General features: G+C 31.8%; 1 protein-coding gene and 1 long non-coding RNA gene across 6 annotated transcripts in view; one reads left to right on the top strand and one right to left on the bottom strand.

Moving 5' to 3' along the window:
* The first annotated feature begins 1,878 nt into the window (after positions 1-1,878).
* Positions 1,879-23,590, top strand: part of BuGZ (Bub3 interacting GLEBS and Zinc finger domain protein) — an 82,480-nt gene continuing 60,768 nt past the window's right edge. Inside the window, exons 1-7 of one of the 5 annotated variants that reach the window (XM_014244207.3) lie at positions 1,879-2,059; positions 2,248-2,555; positions 2,630-2,894; positions 2,957-3,326; positions 5,233-5,577; positions 9,488-9,614; positions 9,696-10,527. In XM_014244207.3, coding sequence (XP_014099682.2) covers positions 2,019-2,059; positions 2,248-2,555; positions 2,630-2,894; positions 2,957-3,326; positions 5,233-5,577; positions 9,488-9,614; positions 9,696-9,808 — 1,569 coding nt within the window. In that variant the 5' untranslated portion in view covers positions 1,879-2,018 and the 3' untranslated portion in view covers positions 9,809-10,527. Of the gene's footprint in view, positions 2,060-2,247; positions 2,556-2,629; positions 2,895-2,956; positions 3,327-5,232; positions 5,578-5,662; positions 6,545-6,632; positions 7,612-9,487; positions 9,615-9,695; positions 10,528-23,590 lie in introns of those variants that run through there. The other 4 variants (XM_070106383.1, XM_036371072.2, XM_014244208.3 and 1 more) reach the window with 4 other exon arrangements.
* LOC118682411 (uncharacterized) lies at positions 19,497-22,148 on the bottom strand. The gene is made up of 2 exons (XR_004978208.2): positions 21,212-22,148; positions 19,497-21,126 (listed from the first exon to the last, which is right to left on the bottom strand). It is a non-coding gene; the product is annotated as an uncharacterized lncRNA (long non-coding RNA).

Here is a 23,590-nt window from a genome sequence, read left to right on the forward strand (position 1 = left end):
GAATCTGCTGTGCGACCTATCATATGAGAGCGCAATGTTATTAAACACTCTGACCGTACGGTGAGATATCCGGAGAAACGAGTGAGCTGAGAGTGAGAGAGCAATCTCTTGCAACACAGGGTTGCCAGTCTCGATGTTTTGTAGTAATTAAAAAATAAACTTGAATACCTATATTTGAAATATTCTTAAAGTAACTGAAAATCACAGTCGAATACATTTATTTATAAATAGGTAAACTATTTTTATAGTTGGATTGTAATTTTGAGCTTATACATTATAAAAAATTATAACTAAAAAACTAAATGTGTGAAAAATCGTGTATACAAATAGAACAATGACAACATTGGTGAAATGAAAACAAAAGAGAACAACTAATTTCTGCGTTGTAACTACGGGCGTAAATTTTGACAAATTTGGTTTGATACGGGCAGTAAGTACGGAAGGGGGAATGTCGATGACTGTTTGAGCTATAAGTCTGATCGTCCCGATTAGACATATTAGCGGTACCAAACACAAAGTTTTTGTGGCTCCCATCTCGTCTTCAAGGCTGGCGTTAACTTCCTTAACTGTACTTCCCTTCTTGGAGTTAATTCCAACCGTTTTCCGGATACCCAGTTTCTGATACATTCCTTGACTTAAAGCTGATTCGAGATTTCATTCTTGAGCAGAACTTAACTCCATTGGAACACCGAATCTCGTTTCCCACATGTTGATGAATGCGTCCGCTACTGGTTCAGCCTCTTGATTAGGAATTGTATATACTTGTGGCCATTCGCTGAAATGGTCCTTGACTACCAAAACATGACTATTTCTTAATTTATTGGTGGAAAATGGACCATCTTTATCCACGCTAATTTGCTCAACTGGCGCACCCGAATTGTGCTGTTTCATCTGGCTATGACTCCTGCACCTTTATCCTTTAGCTACAATGCACTCAGCATATTTCGCAATCTTCCAGTCCAATAAAACCTTTGCTTCAATTTCTCCAAGGTTTTTGTGATTCTCAAGTGCCCTCCTCGTGGATCTGCACTTTTAAAACTTCAGGAATTCTAACATTTGGAACAACTATAAGTACTCGGGTGATGTGCCCACTTTCGCTCTTCCACACCCATTGCTTTCATTCGTTTGGATATGGCAACACTTATTATCTGTCAATATGGAACCCATTTGTTATTGTGCATATAACAAAAATTGTGTAAAAAATAAAATGCTTATTTAAGGCATATATTAAAATAATTAATATAAAATAAATATGTAGAAACATTGTAATGAAGTGTAAATGTACAATAAGAGCATAATATAAAAGAAAAATTAACATAAATAGAGATATTGTAAGATAAAATTTGTGAAATTTTCAACTTAAAATGCAAATATCTCGAGAACTATAGGTTTCCATGGCTATATATTTTATCTGGAGAATCTCTTCTATCCAACCATAGCCCTTTTAATCCTTAAATCGAGGGATAGTATACTAAAGCCGACCCAAAGAATTAATTGTAATGTAACCAAATTTTTTTTTTAATGCAATGTCTTAAAAATATTAAAAAAACGTTTTATTTTTGTATATTTATTTTTGAAAAAATATAGATATGTTGAAAAATTTCACTTTCTGCTCACGGATTTGTAATGTTCGCGTCAAAATAACACGATTTAAAAAAAAAAAAAAATTTTTGAGGCCTCCTTAGTTGGGGGACCTAAACTATACATTTGCCCATAACTTTTATTACAGTTACATAAAAGGGTTACAGTTACCATTTTCATTTTCAAATTATATATAAATACTGACAATTATATCATACGAACTCTACTTATGTGAATATTGTATTAATTAAGGCTGTAAAATACTTTAATGCAACCCTGACGGTGAGAACGTCAAAACAGTAGAAATGAAAATATTTCAGTAGGCCATTTTGTTATAAGAGTGGACGTTGAAATTACAAGTTTGAGTGAAGTAGATTTAGTGGATTTTCTAAAAGTATAATTATACTTTTTTAAGAGTTTGTTTGCAATAATATAAAATGGGCCGGAAGAAGAAGAAGGCTTCAAAACCATGGTGCTGGTATCCTTTTCAAAGAAAATATAAATTTGTCCTTTGTGACAAATGTATCTACACTGTTTTATGTAATTGCGTCAACAGCTTTGTTAACGAGGGGTGCTCCTTTGTACGCCACGTTTTTTTTTTCGAAATTTGGTGTTAAATATATATTTTTAAGTTGCGGGTACTTAACATTTTTTGTAAACAAACAGGTATTGTAATCGGGAGTTTGATGATGAGAAGATTTTGGTTCAACATCAAAAGGCTAAACACTTTAAGTGTCACATATGTCATAAGAAATTATATACAGGGCCAGGATTATCAATTCATTGCATGCAGGTTCATAAAGAAACCGTAGACAAGGTGCCGAACTCTTTGCCGAACCGCTCTAATATTGAGATAGAGATTTTTGGTATGGATGGAATTCCAACAGAGGATGTTCGAGAGCATGAACGACAGAAAAATGGCGGTAAATCAGATTCTGATGATGACGAACCAGCTGTAAAGAAAAAAGTTGAAAGTATGAGAAAGTTTGATAGGAATATTGTACATTGTATTTAACCTAAAATGTCTAAATTTTGTTATTACTAAAAGTACCTTTAACGGCTCCTCCTCCCATGATGATTCCACCAAGTATGATGCAACCGATGATTGGTCAGTTCGCGCCAATGGGACTGATGTCCAATATGCCGCCAATGGCACCAATGCCTCCATTTTTAGGTCCGGGTGGTATACCAATGATGCCACCGCACATGATGCCACCACGACCTCTATTCCCTGCAGCTATGGCAGCCACAACTTCTGCGGCAGCAATACATGCTCCCGTAGTTCCACAAAAGCCCACGTTTCCTGCGTACAGGTAATATTTAAACGTCAAATTATAAAAGCTTTTAGGTGTTACTTGTACGTTACGTTTCACAGTAATGCCACTATTAGTGCACCACCAACAACCAACAATCAAAGTGCCACAGGAAGTAGTGCTGTACTACCTGAGGCGCCGAAGGCACCAGCTGTACTTCCTGCTGGAAATTCTGGTAGCTATACATCGAAAATCATGCATCCACCCGAGGATCTAAGCTTGGAAGAGTTACGTGCGCGCAAGCCAAAATATCAGAAATTATACAACTGTGTTGGGAGCAATAATCATAGCCAACGCATAACATCAATTGGTACACAAAATATCAATCATAATACAGTTGTCAGTAGCGGATCATCTACAACAATTCCAACAAATTCGAGTACGTCGAGTGCAGCGGCTGCCCAGGCTACAGCTATATCAAAGGCCCAGGAAGTGAGTTCTTACCATAGATATAGAAATCATAGTCAATATAACTACTGAGCAGGCGAGTGTGGGAGGGAAAGTATAGATTATCACATACACACACATTCGGCACACTAGAAACGTGCTTATTGGTCATATAATAAGAAAGTCAAAGCAAATGCATAAAACATTAGTACGAAAAAAACATAAACATCATACTATAACAGATGAAGCGAACTAGCATACAAATCGCAAAATCAAATAAAACAAATGGGGATAAGCACAAATTATTCTCTTACAAAACTAAACTCTTTCACTAAATATATATGTATAAATACGGACCGATTATGTAATGTTTACTTAAGTGGGATAGTTCTGCATTTAAAAATTTAGTTTCTATTTCCAATAACTCAAAATGATTTACACAAATAATTCATAATACAGACATATATTATTTATAGAATAATGAAAACACTAACAAGTACACGCAGGAATTAAAAAGTTACGTACAACAATTTTCAGATTAAATTTATTTATCGATATATAATAATGGTTGGAAGGCATCGTTTGTTAAACCGTTAAATAGTAATATTATATAATATCATTTTATTTAATTTTTGCAATTTTGAAATTTCGACAAACCTTACCGACGTTATAATTGTGTGTATTTTTATAATTTACAATGCAGATAACAGGCGATTTTAATTGAAATAAATCATGAATTTTTTAAAATAAAATGCATACACGTTCTTTTTTTCCTATAATCTGGCGTGGTTTTTAAGTGCTATTGCTCACACCCACAGTAAGAATATACATAGAGGCTATAAACCATTTTTATTGTTATATTTTTTTCTTTAAATAGTTATTGACAACCCAACGAAGTGAATTGTTTAGTTTTTAAATGTCATGATAAGACTTGTCAGATTTTAAAATTGCAAAAGTAAGAATTATTCGGTTCGGTTCTGTTAAGGGGTTTTAAACTAAAATATTGCATCACAAATTCGTGCTCCGAAGTTATTGGTATTTTAAAATATTTGTTTGCCTTTATTTTATTTTTTTATTTTTTGTTAATAAACTATAAGTTTAAATTTTGAAATTCATTCGTCAATTCGTTTCCGTTTTAAGTTAATATCAGCCGATGTTAAAATATATTTTTTTAGTTATATTTTGATCAAATAACCAAGATAAAAAATTAAATGCAACCGCATAATATATTTAAATAGTTGCGGGCAGTATTGCTTAGTTGATGGTCCTTGATTAGATAATCGGCCTTATTAATGCTTAAAAATGCTTGATTCAAAATTTTTTTGTTACGCAGATTTAAATGTCTTTTGTATATAATTTATCTACTAGGAAATAATAATGTCAAAGAAAAGGGCTGTGTGTCAAATGATTTGTTGCATTCCTTAATTTCATTGTGAGTAATTATTAATTATAATTAAATATACGAAATAAAAAAGATTTTCGTCAAGGCGCAAACAAACGATGGGATAGCAACATCACAGTTTGTCATAAGATCACCGAAACGAATGAAAAAGCAAAATAAACTTAGCCGATTAGCTGCTTTTCCTTGTCTAAATTCACTTAGGATACGTATAAAACAGCGTAATTTAGAACTGAAAATATATTACATTGGAAGTTTTGTAAAGGACAGAAAAACGAATAGTTTAGAAATAATGAATAAAATTATTAGTTAGATTTTTTGCGAGGTCTAGTGTTTAAATGTAACATTTTCCTTAGATTTTCATTAAAATAAATAATATAACACAAATCGAAGTGTAAAAAATATGGAGACTTTAAACTTATTGAACCTTGCTGAATGAAAGAGTAAACCAGACTAACCTCCCTCCTCCATCTCAGTAACGCTTACGCTGATATCTGCCACCACAACTCATATTGATTGCGCGCTTTCTCTCTCTATCTCTCCTCTTCGTAGGCTGCTGCAATGGTAGCGGTTGCACAGGTCCAAGCAGCTCAAGTGCAAGCACAAGTACACGCCCAGGCGCAGGCTCAAGCACAGGCTCAGGTGCAAGCAGCACAAGCGCATGCGCATGCACACGCTGCGGCACAGGTACAAGCGGCGCAAGTTCAGGCACAGGTGGCACAAGCACAAGCACACGCTCAAGCGCAGGTCGCTCAAGCGGTAGCCGCACAACAGCAGCAACAACAAAAACAATTGGAAGATCTCAATCGGGCTGTGATACTGCAGCGTTTACAGGCCACACGTCCAGGACATCCGCAAACGGCACTTGGCGCATCCGCTGGCCCCGCGGTAGGCATGGTAAGTATTAATAAAAGGTTTTTTTTTTTTATATATTTTCCACAAATTCGTTAAAAAAAACAACTAAGTAGATGTTTTATTAAAGCCATATACCAACGATATATAACTCCAATTACATACGTGGTCATATATGACGTCATACATGGCTATACAGTCAGCAAGATGCTATAAATATTTTTCAGGCTTCAATGTGTTGGATTTATATTTCAGATGCTCCAATATTACACATGTAAACACCAACAATCAAAAGAACCTAAAGTGCCATAACTCAGTCACTAATTACGCTCCCAAATTCGAATTCGGTACAGGGGTTACTTAAGAGATAGTCACGTGTGGTATAAAATGTGTTTAAAACTGTAATATATTTTTTTTACATGACTCAAAACTATTTTATTTACATTAAGTATACTTAGTAGAAATATTGATTTATAGAATTTTATGATATGAGGTGAAATTCGGCAATAGTCACACACAGCATTTGACGATTATGTTAAAATCTATTGTACAAATAGTGCTACAATAGCATAATGAATAACGTTAAAAATTATTAAATTTAATTATTTATAATCAGGTTATGGTTATATGTAGATAAGCACACTACTTCCCTTAGAAAACTCTTTGGAATTATATGATATTCTAGCTGTTTTGGAGTCAAACTGTATCAGTCAGATGTCCTATGGTACATGCGCTTCTCTCTTTTGTGTAAAAATGCTTAATTCCTCAATAAAAAATCTGTGTACTTATGCAAAATCGGTTAGGAACTTCCCTTTGTCCCTATCTCCTCAGAATGATGATTTTGGCTTTCCGATTGACTTTATACCATATATATTTGTATATCAATATGGGAGGTATCTTAATGAAATGTAATGGACATGCTTTCTGGGCGTGTTTCTCTTATCAGTACCAAAAATTAGCTAAATCAATTTCTACTTTTCGCCAAGCATTACATTAGCTTAGCCGTACTTTTCAATCCAAATTAAGTAATTTATGTATTTAAACAAACATATTTACTAATTTTTATGAATTTGGATAATGCAAATTATCTTTATCTTTAGTTTTCATAAATTTCTATTGGAGGCTTGTTAACAGTCTCATTTAATTTGACCATGTATATCCATCGAAATAATTGAGCAAACATCCTGATAAAACTTCATACATAACTTCTATGTGCACTTATGAACTATGGAACGGCCCAAATACAAAATGTATGTATATTAAAATTTGGATACATCACAGAGCTAATAAGATGGATAAAATGGCAAAAGGAACCTATTTTACTGAGAAAATAATCTATATCTATTGTAAATTTCATATTTTCTCAATTTGACTTGTGCCAACGGGAATCGATAAAAACATTGTGTATCTGACATCAAGTAAAATAAATAACCACGTATAACGGGTTTTAACTAAGAAAAGAGTGTAGCAAGAGTAAGTATTTTTATATTACCAGAATATTTTAACAAAACTCTTCTCTTTGTCGTCGCTTTTAAACCTATAAGCAAGACCTTTATATTAATGTCTATGTTGGTCTGTAAAAATATAAGAAAAGTTGTAACATAGTTACAATCAGAGTGAAAGTCTTTCCACTAAAGATCCTGCTGATGCTTTATGTTTTATAACATATTAGATATTTACAGGAACAAATGGTAGATTCTGTTTCTTTACATGGCTTCTGAAAAGACTTTTTAAAAGGAGCCACTGATTTGATGTATTTAATGCCCAGTTGCTTGGGTACTAATTATACATAATTAATTACACTGGATTACTAAAAACGCCATATGCTATTACCTTCTACTAGAATTATTTGAAAACAGATCTTTAAGATTAATCTATGTCTTTTGACAACAGCCTAAAGCGATGTGTCAGAACACAAGCAGTTTTGAGTGTACAAATAAGCCAACAATCAAAGAAATGTTTGATACATAAATAAGATAAGTAACATAATAAATTCATTAAAAGCAAAAAAAAAGATAATATCATGTAAGTACAATTTTCACAATATTAGTATACATAAATAAATTGTCGTAATAAATAGTTGCTGAGTTGGTTGGTTAATTGATTGATATGTCTTACAAATATCTCAATGTTATTTTTTCTGTAAATTACAAAAGTGATGGGCCATTTAGTGTATTTTATTTTTATGCAAGAACAACAAATATTGCATTTGCCACAAATTTTATTATAAATAATATAATATGTAAGTGCAAGTGCAAGACTAAATGTATCCACACTTAACTAAATCAAATTTAAAACTCAATATTATGTTTATCAACACACACATACCTACTAAATATTAAAGTGATATCGGTAATATCCAGCTTTTTATACCGTCCCAATTGCTTTCCATTTACCTCATTTTCTTTGCATTTAATCTCACGCTCGTTGCTCAGCATCGTAATCACACATCCACATCTACATACTATATGCATATATCTCATTTCTCTTAATTCTCTTGTAATTATATTAGTCAAAAATACTAAAAAAAAAAAATTATAAATATAAGTGATATGATATAGTATTTATTAGTAATATCCAAGCGCTGTGGTTAAGAATTTTGTTTAAAACCAACGAAAGTCGATTAACATAATAATTGTATAAAATGCAATATAAATAGGATTATTTAAAATAAATTATAATTAAAATGGCATACTCTTGTTCAAAAAAATTAGTCAATAATTGTGTTTAAAAGAAATTATTATTTTTTATAAAATATGAAAAATAAAGGTTTACAACAAATAGATTTTCAGGGATATACAAATTATTAATTCCTTTGTTGACAACATTCAACAATAATGATAGATTGAAATACTCTGGAAATGTATTCCGAATGCCACTTATTGGGACTCTCTGGGACTCAGGACATTCAATTTACCAAATAAACATTCGATAGAAACTCTGAATATTATAATTAGCAATATTTGATCCATACATCAATTTTGTTTTGGCTTTTTATTAAACGTAACTAAAAATAAAATACAGATATGATAAAAAGTTGCGTAAGAATAGGTTTACACACGGAAACTTGTGTTGCTCCTTATGAAGAAATTTTCTTTTGTTGTTACCCAATGCATCCACACGACAACCCGGGTAGGACAATTTCTGCATTCTCTTTCATATCATAATCTCAAATTCTTGTATGCTTCATTTAAACTGTACACAAAAATATTTTTCATAGCTGATTTTTGTAATTATTCACTAATTTCTATTATATTTTGCATATTATATGCAAAAATTGGATGATGAGATTAAAATTTCTGAACGTAATGTAAATATTAATTTCCGCGATTGAAACCATGGAAAGAATTTCAAGAGGAATGCTAACAAACTACGAGTGTGGACAACAAGAGTCTTCGGGTGTAAACCCTACCTGATATAATATAATTTTTTTCCAACAAGAGATGCCAAGTAAAAACATATTTATGCTGACCGGTATTTTGCAAAAAATTTTCACAATTTTTAAAGCTAAGTTCGACCAATAGTGATTAATTCAATTCAGATATTCGAAATTATTGCAAATGATTTTCATATAACTAGAAAATTTGTACTTATTAAGCATATATTCCGCAAGAGTAGTATTGTTAAGTTTAGAGAAAGTGAGCACGCGAGAAAGTGAGTAGAAACGGCTAAAGTAAGTACGTTTTTATATTAAACTTCTATTACCATTATATTCATTGTAATGCGAAAGAAAAAACAGTACTTTATATACATTTATATTTTATACGCCACCAATACTCTTTATAATATAAAATTAAATTAATAAATAATATAAATAGCGTTCGATGATTTTTGTGTAACTGAAATGTGTGCGAAGGCGTTGCTTTCGCTCTGTCAAATAACCAATTGAATTTGTTGATGTATTTATTTCTTACCTTTATCTAATTTTTTGATGTCATTCTGCGGTGCCCTGTAGATGCCGTTACCAGGACAAATGCAACTTATGCAGCCGATACTACGTCCAGCAATGCCTTTGGGACCCCATACTTCGCTACTGGGTGGTAATATGTTGCGTGCGCCTGGTGGTTTGCCGGGATTACCAGGTTAGTTTATATTTTTAATTAATTTGAAGGTATACATAGTTTATAATATAGATATATAATATTTTCAATGATTTTATGTAGGTTTGTTGCCAGTACAAGCCATTCAGATACCACCGGGGATGCATATGCCCGGTATGGGTGTTATGCTACCGGCAGGTCATCCTGTACTACAAATGATGCCACGGTTTCGGTGATCCGTTGCACAGTATGCACCGTCATCACTTTGCTTGGCAATGGCTCCATTAGGAACGCGGTTGCCGTTATTATATCCACCAGAAGAATAAACACGGAAAAAAGCAATAATGCATTTAGCATCGCCTAAAATAAACTATAAATTTAAAATAACTAAATAATACCAAATGCTATACAAAAATAGACATCATATGGAAACCAATGCAGTGCATATTATAAAAGGAGTTTATATAATGCAAACTTATTACACAGTGAGTTAATGAGCACATTATCAACCAGTAGCGTTAAGAATAAAATCAAACAACTCACGGAGCAAATATGGCATAATATAATTTGAATAACTACAACAACAACAAGAACTGTAACAACAAGCAAGTTCAAATTCCTTTAAACTATTCTTCATATTTACTAGTAAACTCACTTTTAAATTATCACTATTCAAAAGTTATAATCACATAAAGAGTGTAGTTTTAAACAACGTTATTGTTACAGAAAACAACTTTGTACTTTTCTTAGTTTTTCTATACGGCCTATTTTAACCGAATTCGTATCATCACGTCCAATAAATATGCCAGTACATAAGCACTCATCCACCATCACCAATCCTGCTACGGAAGGAATATGGGGATGAATGAGCACCTATGAAAATTGGTATATTACACAAAAGCACTGTGAAATGCGGTTTGGGTTAATGTGGTGTTTCAATATTGAATGTTTAAAATTATTAACTTTATTTTGTTATTCAGTGAATTCACTTTAGTTTTAATTTCTGTTTTTCAACGCTATATACATATATACGTACTAATTTTCTAAAATCATTTGTTTATTTTTTAGTTATCTGCGAATATTCAATTTAAAGTAAGATAAAATATGTTTAAAGAAAGTAATTTTAAACGAATCAATCAAACGCACGTAATAAAACTAAAAGAAAACGTAAGTTTTTTGCATTGTATATTGTAAGTGATTATTTTGAGTATGAATGTGTTTTATAGCATTATAGGTATAAATGTATTCACTCATATATATATACTAATCTTTTACATTTGGATTGTGATGACGCAGGAAACATAAATCCAAGTGTATGTACCATATACTATTAAACGTTTTCATTTATATTTATTACATAGATACTGTCTATACTAATATCCTAGTTTTTATGTTTTACTCTATTTCTACTTTTAATTTTTGTCATAAAAACTAAAGAGTGTATGTTTATATTAATGTAAATGTCAGTCGTAAATATACCATAGAGTAACTTTTTAACATTCATCGCCCTTTTACGTATATACTTTGTATGTGAATTTCATTTCCCAGCCTGCGCACAAATTATGTACATACATATATTATCATTTTTCACGAATATGCTTCGGAATATACGAGATTACCAATCCTATGTTTTTGTGCTTTTCATTAAAAACCTATTATATATTCCTATAAATATATATACATACATCCGTATAAATAACCATTTCAAATAGAAGTTATATCATGTAATTAACTTTTGGAAATCAGTTTTTGTTTGAATTTTCCCTCTCAGTTTTATTTCAAATACTTTTTGAATTTTATGTTAGCATTCTAATTTTTTTATTTGACAAGGTATCGTCACGAAATTTGATAGATTATTATCAGAAGCAACGCTGCAATCCCGGAATAATTTTTTTAACGGGAATTTTAAAATTAAAATTCAGTCGAATTAAAAAAATCATTATGTTGATATATTGTACATGCCCTTTGAAGTACGATGTAATTTCCTGTTGTATTAATTGCTTACTTTGTCTGTGGTAGCCGCTAAGGTTAGATGTGTTTTTATAAGCTTGGCGATTTTCGCTCTGTGTGACTTTTTCCTTTTTCCAAAATTAAAGCAACCCTTAAAGGTCCGTCGTTTTACAAGAATAGATGACATTTGAAACGCATCGATGAATGAGCCTAAAGCTAGCGCAAAAGTCGATTTTCAAAAGTGTTTCGACGATTGAAAGAAGTGCTGGTTAAGTGCATAATATCGAATGGGGACTATTTTGAATGCCACAACATTAATGTAAACAAATAATAAATACATCTCGTATAGATTCGGTGCAACCGAAGTTAACTGTTTTTTCTTCTTGTTTTTATACTTTAACTTCCAAAAATGTGCTGAACATTAACATTATAGCGGCATCTTTGTATTCCATTATATTCAAACATTTTAATTTCGTCGCAAACAAAACTTTAACCTACTTCGATTACGTGTGCACAAAGATGAACTTGTTTGAAATAAAGTTTCACACAAAAGTGTGAGTTTTCAATTTTTAAATTAATGAATTATGAATTCGTACACAAAAACAAGGTTTTTACTTTAAATTTTATTTAAGTTATTAAGTAGTAGTGCGCGTACAAATGTCACGATATGTCACTTTTCTTTAACAAATTTTCACTTTGAAATTATTAAATATTGAATTCATTTCGTTTCTTATTTCCCTTTCTATTTTGTTTTATTACTACCTATTCTCTTTTTCTTTTTTAAGATCATGTTAATTTTTTAACAGGTTGAAGTCTGCGTTTGATTTTTAAATTATTTTCGGTAATCAACAGACTAATTTCCATTAACCAACAAACAATTGTCAAAATAAAATAAAAATAGAATGAAAAAAAATAAAAATAAAAAAAAATACAAAGAATGTAGCTGTAGCATGGAAATTCTGAGTAAGCAATCACTTCATGTTTTTTATTATAATTTTATTTCTTAGTAATATTTGTTGATACCTATTATTGATAAAAGCACGTAAATATTAGTACTTAAAGCATAGCATAGCTAGTTTTATAAAGCATATGGGAATAAATCTACATATATGTTTTTATACTCTCGCAACCTGTTGCTACAGAGTATAATAGTTTTGTTCACCTAACGGTTGTTTGTATCACCTAAAACTAATCGAGTTAGATATAGGGTTATATATATATAAATGATCAGGATGAAGCGACGAGTTGAAATCCGGGTGACTGTCTGTCCATCCGTCCGTTCGTGCAAGCTCTAACTTGAGTAAAAAGTTAGATATCTTCATGAAACTTGGTAGACATGTTTCTTGGTACCGTGAGACGGTTGGTATTGCAGGTAGGCGTAATCGGACCACTGCCACGCTTTAGCCATTATTCAAAAACAAATAAATTGCCATAACAAGACTCTTATTTGGTATACAGGATCACAATAGTGAGGGGCATCTGTAGTTAAGTGGGCGTGATCCCGCCCCTAATAGGTTTAATGTGCATATCTCCTAAACCGCTAATGCTATAATAACAAAATTCACTGGAAGCAAATGTTTTTAGTGTGAAAATAGTTGAAATCGGGTGGCAACTCCGCCCACTCCCCATATAACGGTACTGTTAAAGACTACTAAAAGCGCGATAAATCAAGCACTAAACACGCCAGAGACATTAAATTTTATCTCTGAGATGGTATGAGATGACTTTATAGCAACCGCGTTCAACCGCCCACTTTTAGGTGAAAACCCATATCTTGAGATCTGCTTAACCGATTTCAACCAAATTCGGTGCATAACGTTCTTTTCATATTTCTATGTCATAGTGCGAAAATGGGTGAAATCGGACTACAACCATGCCTATTTCCCATATAACACCATTTTCAATTCCATCTGATTCTGTCACTTTCCACTATGCATATCAAGCAAAAATGATTGTATCGGGGTAAAACTTTGCGTGAATAATGGGTTTGAAGTATACCACCTTGTGACCAAAAATTGTCTAAATCGAGTCAAAAGTGTTCAAGCCCCTAGGTAATGAATATGTGGACCCCAGTGCCTATAGCTCACTTTTTACCGAAAATATCGGTCAACATAGAACAAGGCGGCAAGATCCACAAAGAAATCTAAAACGAGTATACCATTTGACTTTGCGAGAGTATAAATTGTTCGGTTACATCCGAACTTAGCCCTTCCTTACATGTTATAATTAAAATTATACCACAAGAAATTTAACATACATACATATTCACATCTGACACATTATAAATAAAACGTTGTCACGGTTATACCTTTATTTACCCTTAAGTTTTTTCTGTGATAGCCGACGCCACTATGTGGGTATGCTGACACATTTTCTGTAACCTCCATTAGTTGACTCACATAATATGAATGAGCGGCTTTCAATTTACACGGCAACTGTGACGTTAAAATACATACTAAATACGTAACTTGATGTTTTGTATTAAAAACGTGCACCTACCTACATTGTTTGCGTAATTTGAATTTAAAATTCGATAATTTTTTTATATATTCACATAAAAATCGGTATTTCATTTTAATGTTTACAAGGAAATCTCCAAAGTTTTTCACTCTGCGTTCTTATATACTACAATAGTTTATTAATATCCAATTCCTAAATATCGATTCCACTAAGATCAGTGAGTTCACTTTATTTTATAATATGTACCAATAATACCAACAAGTAACCGGACAAGCATATATTAAACGTAAAATATACTATAATACCTTATGTACAAAAAGAGATTTTGGGCTGGAAATTATTGACAGAAACTGGACCTGGGTATTTTTTTGGCTATGTAGACCCACCAACAATGTAATCTTTAATATTAATTTTGATTTTTTACTGCACGGCTAATAACTTTGTGATTATGGTTCTCTAAAATTATACTGATTAACATCCATATGTATTTGATATTTACAGGGTTCTTGTCTTAATTGTAACCAGTCTGTAAAATATTTTTAGTTTTGTTTGCTTCTATATTTTTAGGTTTTCAAAATCAGTTTTCTATTTAAAATTACAAGCATATGCAATTTTAGAAAATAAGAATTTTTAGTCTCGATCTTAAAGTTTCAAGATCGTTTGGCTTTTTAGAACTATAACTTCTAGTCTGCTTTCTAGATATATTCGAAGTTTACCACTAATTAATTAATATTAAAGTCTCTAAAGTTAATTTTAGATTTTTGTTACCTTAAACCCAATTTTCGATTCGTAATTAGGTAGCGGGCTTCCAATTGCATACTGATTTATTTACTTTATTCTCTTTAAATTTTTGTTTTGTTTTTACAATATTATATACATACGCATCCTCTTCTGAAATTACAAAGTGCTTTGAAGATGAGAAATTTGAAAACATTAACATATAATAGCGATAAATTTATACTTATATGTATGTATTATAGATATATTTTTTTCATAGAAGTCTTGTGAATTTATACATATGTAAAATCAAACGTAGTGTCATGTACAATATATAATAAATATATACATATATATTAAAATTTCCATTAAATTTTTTACACGCATTGTATATTATTAAAGGTTACCACATACATAATTATGAGTGAAGTATTTATATCTATATATACTCATACATATACATATATTGCATTACTGAATGAACCATATACACATAATATTTATTACATATATCGAGTGACAAGTGATTGCGCCGCAAAAGTTACCAGAATTCTATTCCATAAAACATTTATTTATTTGCGGCCGCGCAAAACTGGTGTTGGACTCCTGGCTCGCAGCGGCTCATCTTATGCAAACAAATGCATCTGGTATGAAGTTATGCGAGACTTGGGTACCTCAATGCAAAGCGGATAGGATTGACAAAACATTGAATTCAATATATATATACTTGTATATATATATATACATATAATTCAAAGAAGGTTAGTCATTATAGAATTACTGTAAGAATTTTTGGTGAAGGTAGCTTAGTATATTGTGGTAAACTCAAAAAGCTATAGGTGGTTAACATTTAATTTATTTTTGTAATTTAATTGGAATGAATCGTCTTCCTAATTTTTTTAAGTTGTAGAAATTAATTTCACTATCCTTTTCACCAATCAATTTATAAGCCCTCCTTTCAAAGACAATCCGCTTGCGCTGGGCGACACATGAGTAGTTGATTGCGCTCGCTCTATTTTTCCAAGCACCACTCCCCCGCATACCTAACATTTATTTCTGTAATAATATTAGTTTACAACAATTTTAAGATAATATTTAATAACTGTTTTCGTGTGTAATGAATAGAGGAATGAGTACATAACTGATTTGTTCCTCCATACTCGTAGAAGGTTAAACACCGTTCAGTGAAAGAAATACTAAAAATCCATATTTCACTCGCGGTAAAGAAGTCATAATTTTTTAATGAAAAATTTATGAGAGATTACCGAGTTAATATGCATTATGTGCTATAAGTATATGTATCTGTTATCTTGTTATTTCCTTCGCTGAATAATTAACATTAAATTTTGTATTCGACTTTTCTAGCTGTTTATAAAATATGGCCCGCTGACATTTTCAATTTATATTTTTAGTATTTGTGGTATTATGGTTATATATATATTTTTATTAAACTCTTTTATATTGCATTTATTCTGTAATTAATATATGTATGTTCATACCTCTTTTTTTTTTTAATTGTTTTTCCCGACTATGTGGGGGCGAGCGTTCAATCGAAAATGTGTCACATCAATTTTGCTGATTGAAAAGTCCCTTGCAAAGGTGCGTGCGCATGCAATAAAATCCTGCTATTCTCTTGTATATTTTTCAAAATATGTTGTGTTTTATAAAACTTTTACTGTTTGTTGTATGCCACCATCTGAGCAGGCGATGTGCTGGCGCACATCATAGTCAGGTCCTGGGTAAGCCCAACGGACAGGCTGTTGGACTTTTCGGTCCTTGTCACTACTTAAGTACTGCGATATATTTTTTGTTCGCCACATGAAATGTTGAACATTTTTTAACATAATTTAAGTTTGTGGAGCTCGTAAGTTTTTTTTTTTACAGTTTTGCTGTGCGCACCGATCCACTGATTAAAAAAACAGAGAATAAAAAATATGGAATGCATACAATCGTTTATATTTCCTAGCTATAGTTATATCGTGTATATGCATACAATGGCTAAAACTTAACTTTGTGAAAAATAAATAAATGCTATAATTGAAATATGCTAAACTATATACATATTTTTGTAACTAATAAATGCTAATGTAAAAGTTAAGTATTCAGATATTTGGAATATAAAACTATTTTGCAGTTTTATCTTGGAGTTAAACCATATATATATACAATCATAGCTAAGAGTGCACTCGAAATATTTAAAAACATATTTTTGCAGAAAATGTACGAAAGTAATATAATAAAATATAACCAATGGGAAAAGTTTCTAAAAACAAAAATGATATACAAATTTGAAACAAAAAAATTTAAATACGCTCGTTCACTTTTGTTTTAGAGATTTTTCTGTGTTAAATTCAATTAAATAAACCAAAGCTACTATTGTATACTATTTATTCGAGTTATTTGTAAAATAAATCGAAAGCATAGACCAATCATAGTTTTTAGTTATAAGAAAGTTATTGTTTGCAGGCTTTTTTTTGACTTTTTCGCATTAAGTTGTAGCTAAATATTAATTGTTATATATGTATATGTATATATAATATATATATGTATATGAATATTTCTATGTTTTCATAATAATATGTTAAGTTTTTATATTTCCCATTAAATATACTAAAAATATGTTAATGTACATACAACTTGTATTGTTGTATTTTCATTCTAATAAGTTGTTTCACAATTGTTTAATGTAACTTTCAATGGAAATGAAATGCAATATAAATGATAATGAAGAATAAAACAACAAAATTTTAGACTGTGTAAGCTTTATTCTCTTGATATACGTACATACATATGTATATCTCACATAAACACGATCATCTATATACTTACATATACATATGTATATAGTTTCTCTTATTCGGCAGCAGACTATGGTAAGTAAATATGCATAATGTAATTTGATTCTATTGCCCATGTCCTGAGTAAAAGTGTTTCACTTCTGTTAGATCCTCATATCCTTAAAGATTGTCCGCATTCTTCCTATCATTTTCGTTACCTATTATCACTCCGATTAGAAGCCCATTTGACGTTTTTCCATTTTGTAGCCATGGAGCGGTTCAGTATCGAGCAACGCATTCTTATTGTGAAAACTCATTACAAAAACGGGGAGTGCTACGCAGAGATTGCCCGTAAACTTCGCGCGATCTTTGGACGTGACAATACCCCGACCGCAACCAATGTATAATTATGTGTGCATGTAAACAAATATGAAAGTACCCATTATAAGTGTTAATTTGTCTATATGCAACGTATATATGTATGTAAATGTGTACACTCATTGTTTCATGCGAAATCTCCGTTACCACGGACAACCAATGGCCGAAGCTCACGTTTTATGTTTTCTTTTCAAAGAGTCACTGTGTCGAAGGACTGACGCGACGACAAAGCGTCACAACATTGTGTTGTTGGTAGAAAATCCGAGCTATGCCGAAAAATAATAACGAACGGCCGCCGATTGTCGCCGCTTCCCTTGCCGCTCTAACAGATTTGCCCACAAATCATCGTAAATATGTATGTTTATATAGAGCATGCATACATATTGACGCAGATTTTTGTGAGCCGCGGAAAAATATTTTAAAATTGTAAAATATTTTAAATCGACAAAAGCTTTGCCGCCAGTTTTGTAAATTTTTTCTGTTTTGTGATTTTGCGGGGTTGCAACTTTTCCCTTCTAGAGGAAACATCAGAAATTTGTTCAATTTATGATTTTTAGATTTTGCCATCGCTGCGAAAAGACGTTTGTAGGCAAACACATGCTCGGGGAGATGAGAGGGTGTCTGGTTTTATGAATGTTGTTGTGTGATTTACTATATATTTTGGCTTCGGCTATTTGGATGACATATTGACTTGTGACGATTGTTGTTTTTGTAGAACAATATTTGTGGTTTTAGCGTATATGTGTGTAAAATCAGAGACATAGATAAAATCAGAGATAAGGAGATGCCCAACTCGTCTCTCACTGGAATTGAGAGCGCAATTGATAAACGTCAAAACCTTCTCAACTCAAGCAACTGTCAAAGTTCAGTAGGTCTGACGTTTAGCAATTGGAAAAAGAGGGACGGCCAGATTAAAATCCTACAGAAAAATATGTAAACAGAGAGATTTGTGCTGCTGTTGAAGATCACTAACAAAAATTAGAAAACAATGAAAATGAAAGAAAACGCGAAATTGAAATGTATGTGATGATATCTTTTGTGATGTCATGCTAAGTAGTATTGATTTTCAATTGAAAATTTTTAAAAACATTTATTAATTGAGAGCTAATACATTTATTCTTTTGATTACGTATTGAAAGTTCAAAAATCAATTGTTTAATAAATCACAAAATCACAAAAAAAAGAGTATAAAAAGTTTCTGCATATGTTTAACGGATACATGTATAATAATATTTAATCTTAATAAATGATGGGTATTTTAATTTAAATTCCCAAAAATTATTATTTTGTACCATCTGGCTACAATGGAAAATGTTATAAAAAACGCTAATTTTGAGGCGCTCTCACACTGGAAAGAGTTGGGCATCCCATTATCCCTGATATAAATCAATGTGCGCACTATAGTGTATTGGCAAGTGATAAAATATATAAGATTAACCCTTATGTTAGTAACCGGCACCCGGGTACCCACCGCGGTGTATTTGTGTGAATAGCTTAAAAAAAATTCAATATTTCATTTTAAGCTCTCAAATCGTCGTTTTTTAACTTAAAAGAAAGCTATTTATGAGTTCATTTAAGGGATTTTTTTATATTTTTTTTTGGAAACCCACAGTGGAAAGTATAGGAAAAAATTTTTATATAATTTCTATTAATGCATGCAACTAAATTTTATTAAAAAAATAAAGAAATATTACACTTTCTTTATAATTAATGACATTGAACACATTGTACACGATTAACTGAGTGCTCGTCACACACAGGTTGGTAACAATTGGCACAGGCCTTACGTGTCTTTCGCCGTCTTCTTATTGGCAAAGCATTGCAGACATGACAAGATCCTGTTACTTTTTTCCTTCCGGTTTTGTCTTTTGGAGTCTCTGGACCAGGATTTATCACGACTGTTTCTGTCAGTATATAACCTAATACACTTTCAATGGCAATCTTTGTTGAGAAGTGGCGCATTACTTGTGGATTCGCCGTGCGATGTTCAATCAACGGCAATGCTAGTTCTATATAAATTGACGATGTTCTGTCGTTTTTTTGACAATCATTTTATTATTTTCATAATAAATTATATATGCCGCAAGTGAAGAAATATCTAGCATTTTGAAGAACATTGCATTTGGCCATCTCGAAGATCGTCGTTGACTGGTGTATCTCCGCACCATTTGGTCCATTGTGTCAACCCAGCTTTATATTTATTATACAAATTTATTATTTCTGGTTTTCGTTGAGCGTTATCACCAACTGATATATCTGAATGCATTGTATATATCAGAATGACAGCTTTATTTTTTTTAGGAACGTAGGAAGATATGGTAACCTTTTCGTGAAATCCAAAAACTGTCGAATACTGCTCCCGTGTTTTATTCGCTCCCAAAGCACTAGGGATGTAAAGTTTATTCTTTTTTAGCGTGCCAACAATGGTAATATTCAACGACAACAAATGTTTAGCAACTGGTACAGTACTAAAGAAGTTATACATGCAGATGTTTCTACCACTACCTCGGTACGGAGCCGCCAATTCTTTCACCCTGATTTTTTTCTCAAGTATTATCTGTTTTACCAGTGTACATAATCCCTTGAAAAGGATATGCGTTTTCTGCATCATAAATCCACCAGATCTTTATACCATACTTAGCTGGTTTCGATGGAATATATTGAGTAAATCCAGTATGGCCACGGTATGGATAAAGCTGTTCATCAATCGTCAAGTTAGCTGTTGGTTTGTACATTTGAGCTAAATTTGAATTCAACATTGTCCACACATCACTAATTATAGCTGCCTTGCCTTCTTTTTTACGTTCACTTCGAGTATTATCATCGTCGAATCGCAAAAAACAAAGAATATTATGGAATCTCGTCAATCCCATCGTCGTGCGATACAGCGGATAATAATTGAAGTGCACATATCAAATGTATGATCTGTATTCGAATTATTTGCTCCAGCACAAATCAAGATACCGAAGAACGAATAAATTTCGGGTATCGTAACGGGCTTCCATTGATGCTGTGAGTTTGGATGGTTAGCATTGTACTCTTGGAAAATTGTTTCAGCTTTTTTATTAGTGTGACGGACGATTATATCAACCATTTCGTAGGTAAACATTTTTTGAAAGTCTCGCTAATTGACAACGTTTCCATACTTCGATTAGGCCCACGACGCTGGCGTACAACATTATGAGCTGCGGTCTGATGCTGAGTTGGTGGAGTTTTGTTCCACACTGTTTTATCTTTGGCAATAAAACTCCCAGATGGTTCTTGAGCTTTTCCTAAAATAATAATAAAAAAATTAATTAATTATTTAAAAAAAATAATTATTATTTCAATCATTGCTAAGAACAAACATTTTACTACCTTCAGGCTCAACGGTTTCTACTTCATTGTCATCATCCTCACTCTCCTTCTCTCAACTTCTTCTTCTTCTTCTACTGCTGAATTCTCTTCATCGATTTCTTCAGAATCTTCTGTTTCGTCACGCACTGAATTACCTTAATGATTTTGATGTCTAGCTCTATTTGCTGCAATCCAGTCTTCGTCATCGCTATCAGAAACCCTACTCGAATCACTGTCGGTTGCACTTAACCTAATAAATTAAATATTATGATATTTCAGATGTCATTGACGATTCTACGTTGTTATTATTATTATTCTTTTCTTTAAATTGTCACTGACTATATATTATATAATATTATTTTATTTATTAGTTATTAATAAATAAACAAAATTTTTAATTCTCAGATCGTGGGTACCCGGTTGCTAAAAGACGTCGGTAAAGTGGGCTCCTAACATAAGGGTTAATATGATAAAAGATGTATGTATGTGAATGTTTTAATAAATTTAATCACTATTAATAACAATTATAATACAAAATATTTATTAGGAATGCATATTATGTAAAAACTAAATAATATCATTAAATTCCCAATTGACTATATCTTATATTTTGAAAATTACATAATTTAATTATATTCAATATATATAATTGCATATAAACGTATAAATATATAAGCCAAAAGGTTAACATTCGGCTGTAATATCAATGCAAACTTCTGAGCGTAATTTTCATTGAATGCTCAGCTTTGTTCCCTCGCCACTGTCAAAGTTTCTCCTTCCGAGCTAGCTGAGGTGAAATCCACTATTAAAATCTTGTTATGTTTTGATAATTCACACGCTGGCCCGCAATTGAACCTTTTCTATAATATACGTTCTCTGTTTATACAATGATACCGTATCTGTTCACACGACCTATTTTATGAAATTGCAACAGAAAATAAGATTACGCCAACCGCCATCTTGTGACGTAATTGTTTTGAGTTGAGAAGAAGAAGCGTAGCACAAGTGCGAGAAAATATTTTGCTAATTTTGGAATAAATGTTTTTATCTGTGGACAAAATAATTGCTAATTAAGTGAATAATTAAAAGGGATTGTGATTGCGATGCACAGTGTCGCAAGCTCCTCAGTAGAGTGGACAAAAATAGTTAGCTTGCTCCAATTTTGGTATAACTCATTATAGGCACCTCATTTATCATAGAAAGAAGAAATTAAAAATATGGAGCAAATTGGTCAACTGGCACACCCTGTACGCAAGTAGACGAAAAAAGTAAAAGTACTCCAATTTCAATGAAATTTAGTTCGAAACATTATGTTATCTTAAAAAGTGACCTTCACTACAAAAATCTACGTAAAAAACTAGATTTCAACGATTGAACTGCAAATATTTTCGGATTTTACATAACACACTTATTCATTGTAAATTTTGCCTTGTATTTTGGGGCAATAACTTTTGCTGCTTTTTGAAACGTTACAATCGCTTACTTTGCATTCTTTTCGTTTCTGTTTATTTCTTTCTGACGGTATTTTCGAACCATCAAACACAGAAGAACAAAGCAAAAAGCACGCTGTAGGAAAAGCTTTCAGAAAAGTCATCAATTTACTAAATATATGAAGAAATAAGTCAGTTCGACTATTTTCAATTCTGTTAAAATTCGTTATTTTTATGACACTAGTAATATTGGTTTCGAAATCTCCACTTTGAGAGCTTGTAATATAACGAAAAGCTTTTTGTTTCCAAAAATATTTCAAAATACAACATCAACTTCTTTCTGCAGTAGTTTATTTTGTTTTACAGAAGTACATATGTACATATAATTATAACAGTTCTGATGCATTGTATAAATCTACAAGTTACCAATCCTTTTGATGATTTTATATATTTACTTTGGTTCTTTGTTTAAATTATGTGAAGTTGATTATTTCGATTAATATTGTTATTGTTATATTGGTAATGATTTACATATTTAACATTGGTCAGCTGCAAACTTTTACACACGCAGCCATTTTTGAAAATTGTAAAAAATTAGAAATGTGAATAACTGGTGGATTGACGGATATATTTACATAGATGCAACAGATTTATGCAGCGAAGTACAAGCTATTGGCAGAAAAAATTGTACAGTATGTTACACCACTAGATGTTTTAAATTATACTTGTTCAAACGAATTAACAGATATCGTTCTAAATTTTTCTTTCGGTGACTATTGGAGAGCTTCTCTTAATTCAAACTTATCAAAACCTACCTGCGATCTACAATAAGTCAAGAAAGAGTGGCAGGCTTGACAATATTATCAATCGAAAATTAAGTGGAATAAACTCTTAACAATAAAGCAATTGTGTCTGATTTTTCCAAATTAAAGGTACAAAAATATTTTAAAATAATTATGTTAAACCTTTG

This window comes from Bactrocera oleae, chromosome 3 (genome assembly GCF_042242935.1).
Source record: "Bactrocera oleae isolate idBacOlea1 chromosome 3, idBacOlea1, whole genome shotgun sequence".
Classification (NCBI taxonomy): Eukaryota; Metazoa; Arthropoda; class Insecta; order Diptera; family Tephritidae; genus Bactrocera; species Bactrocera oleae.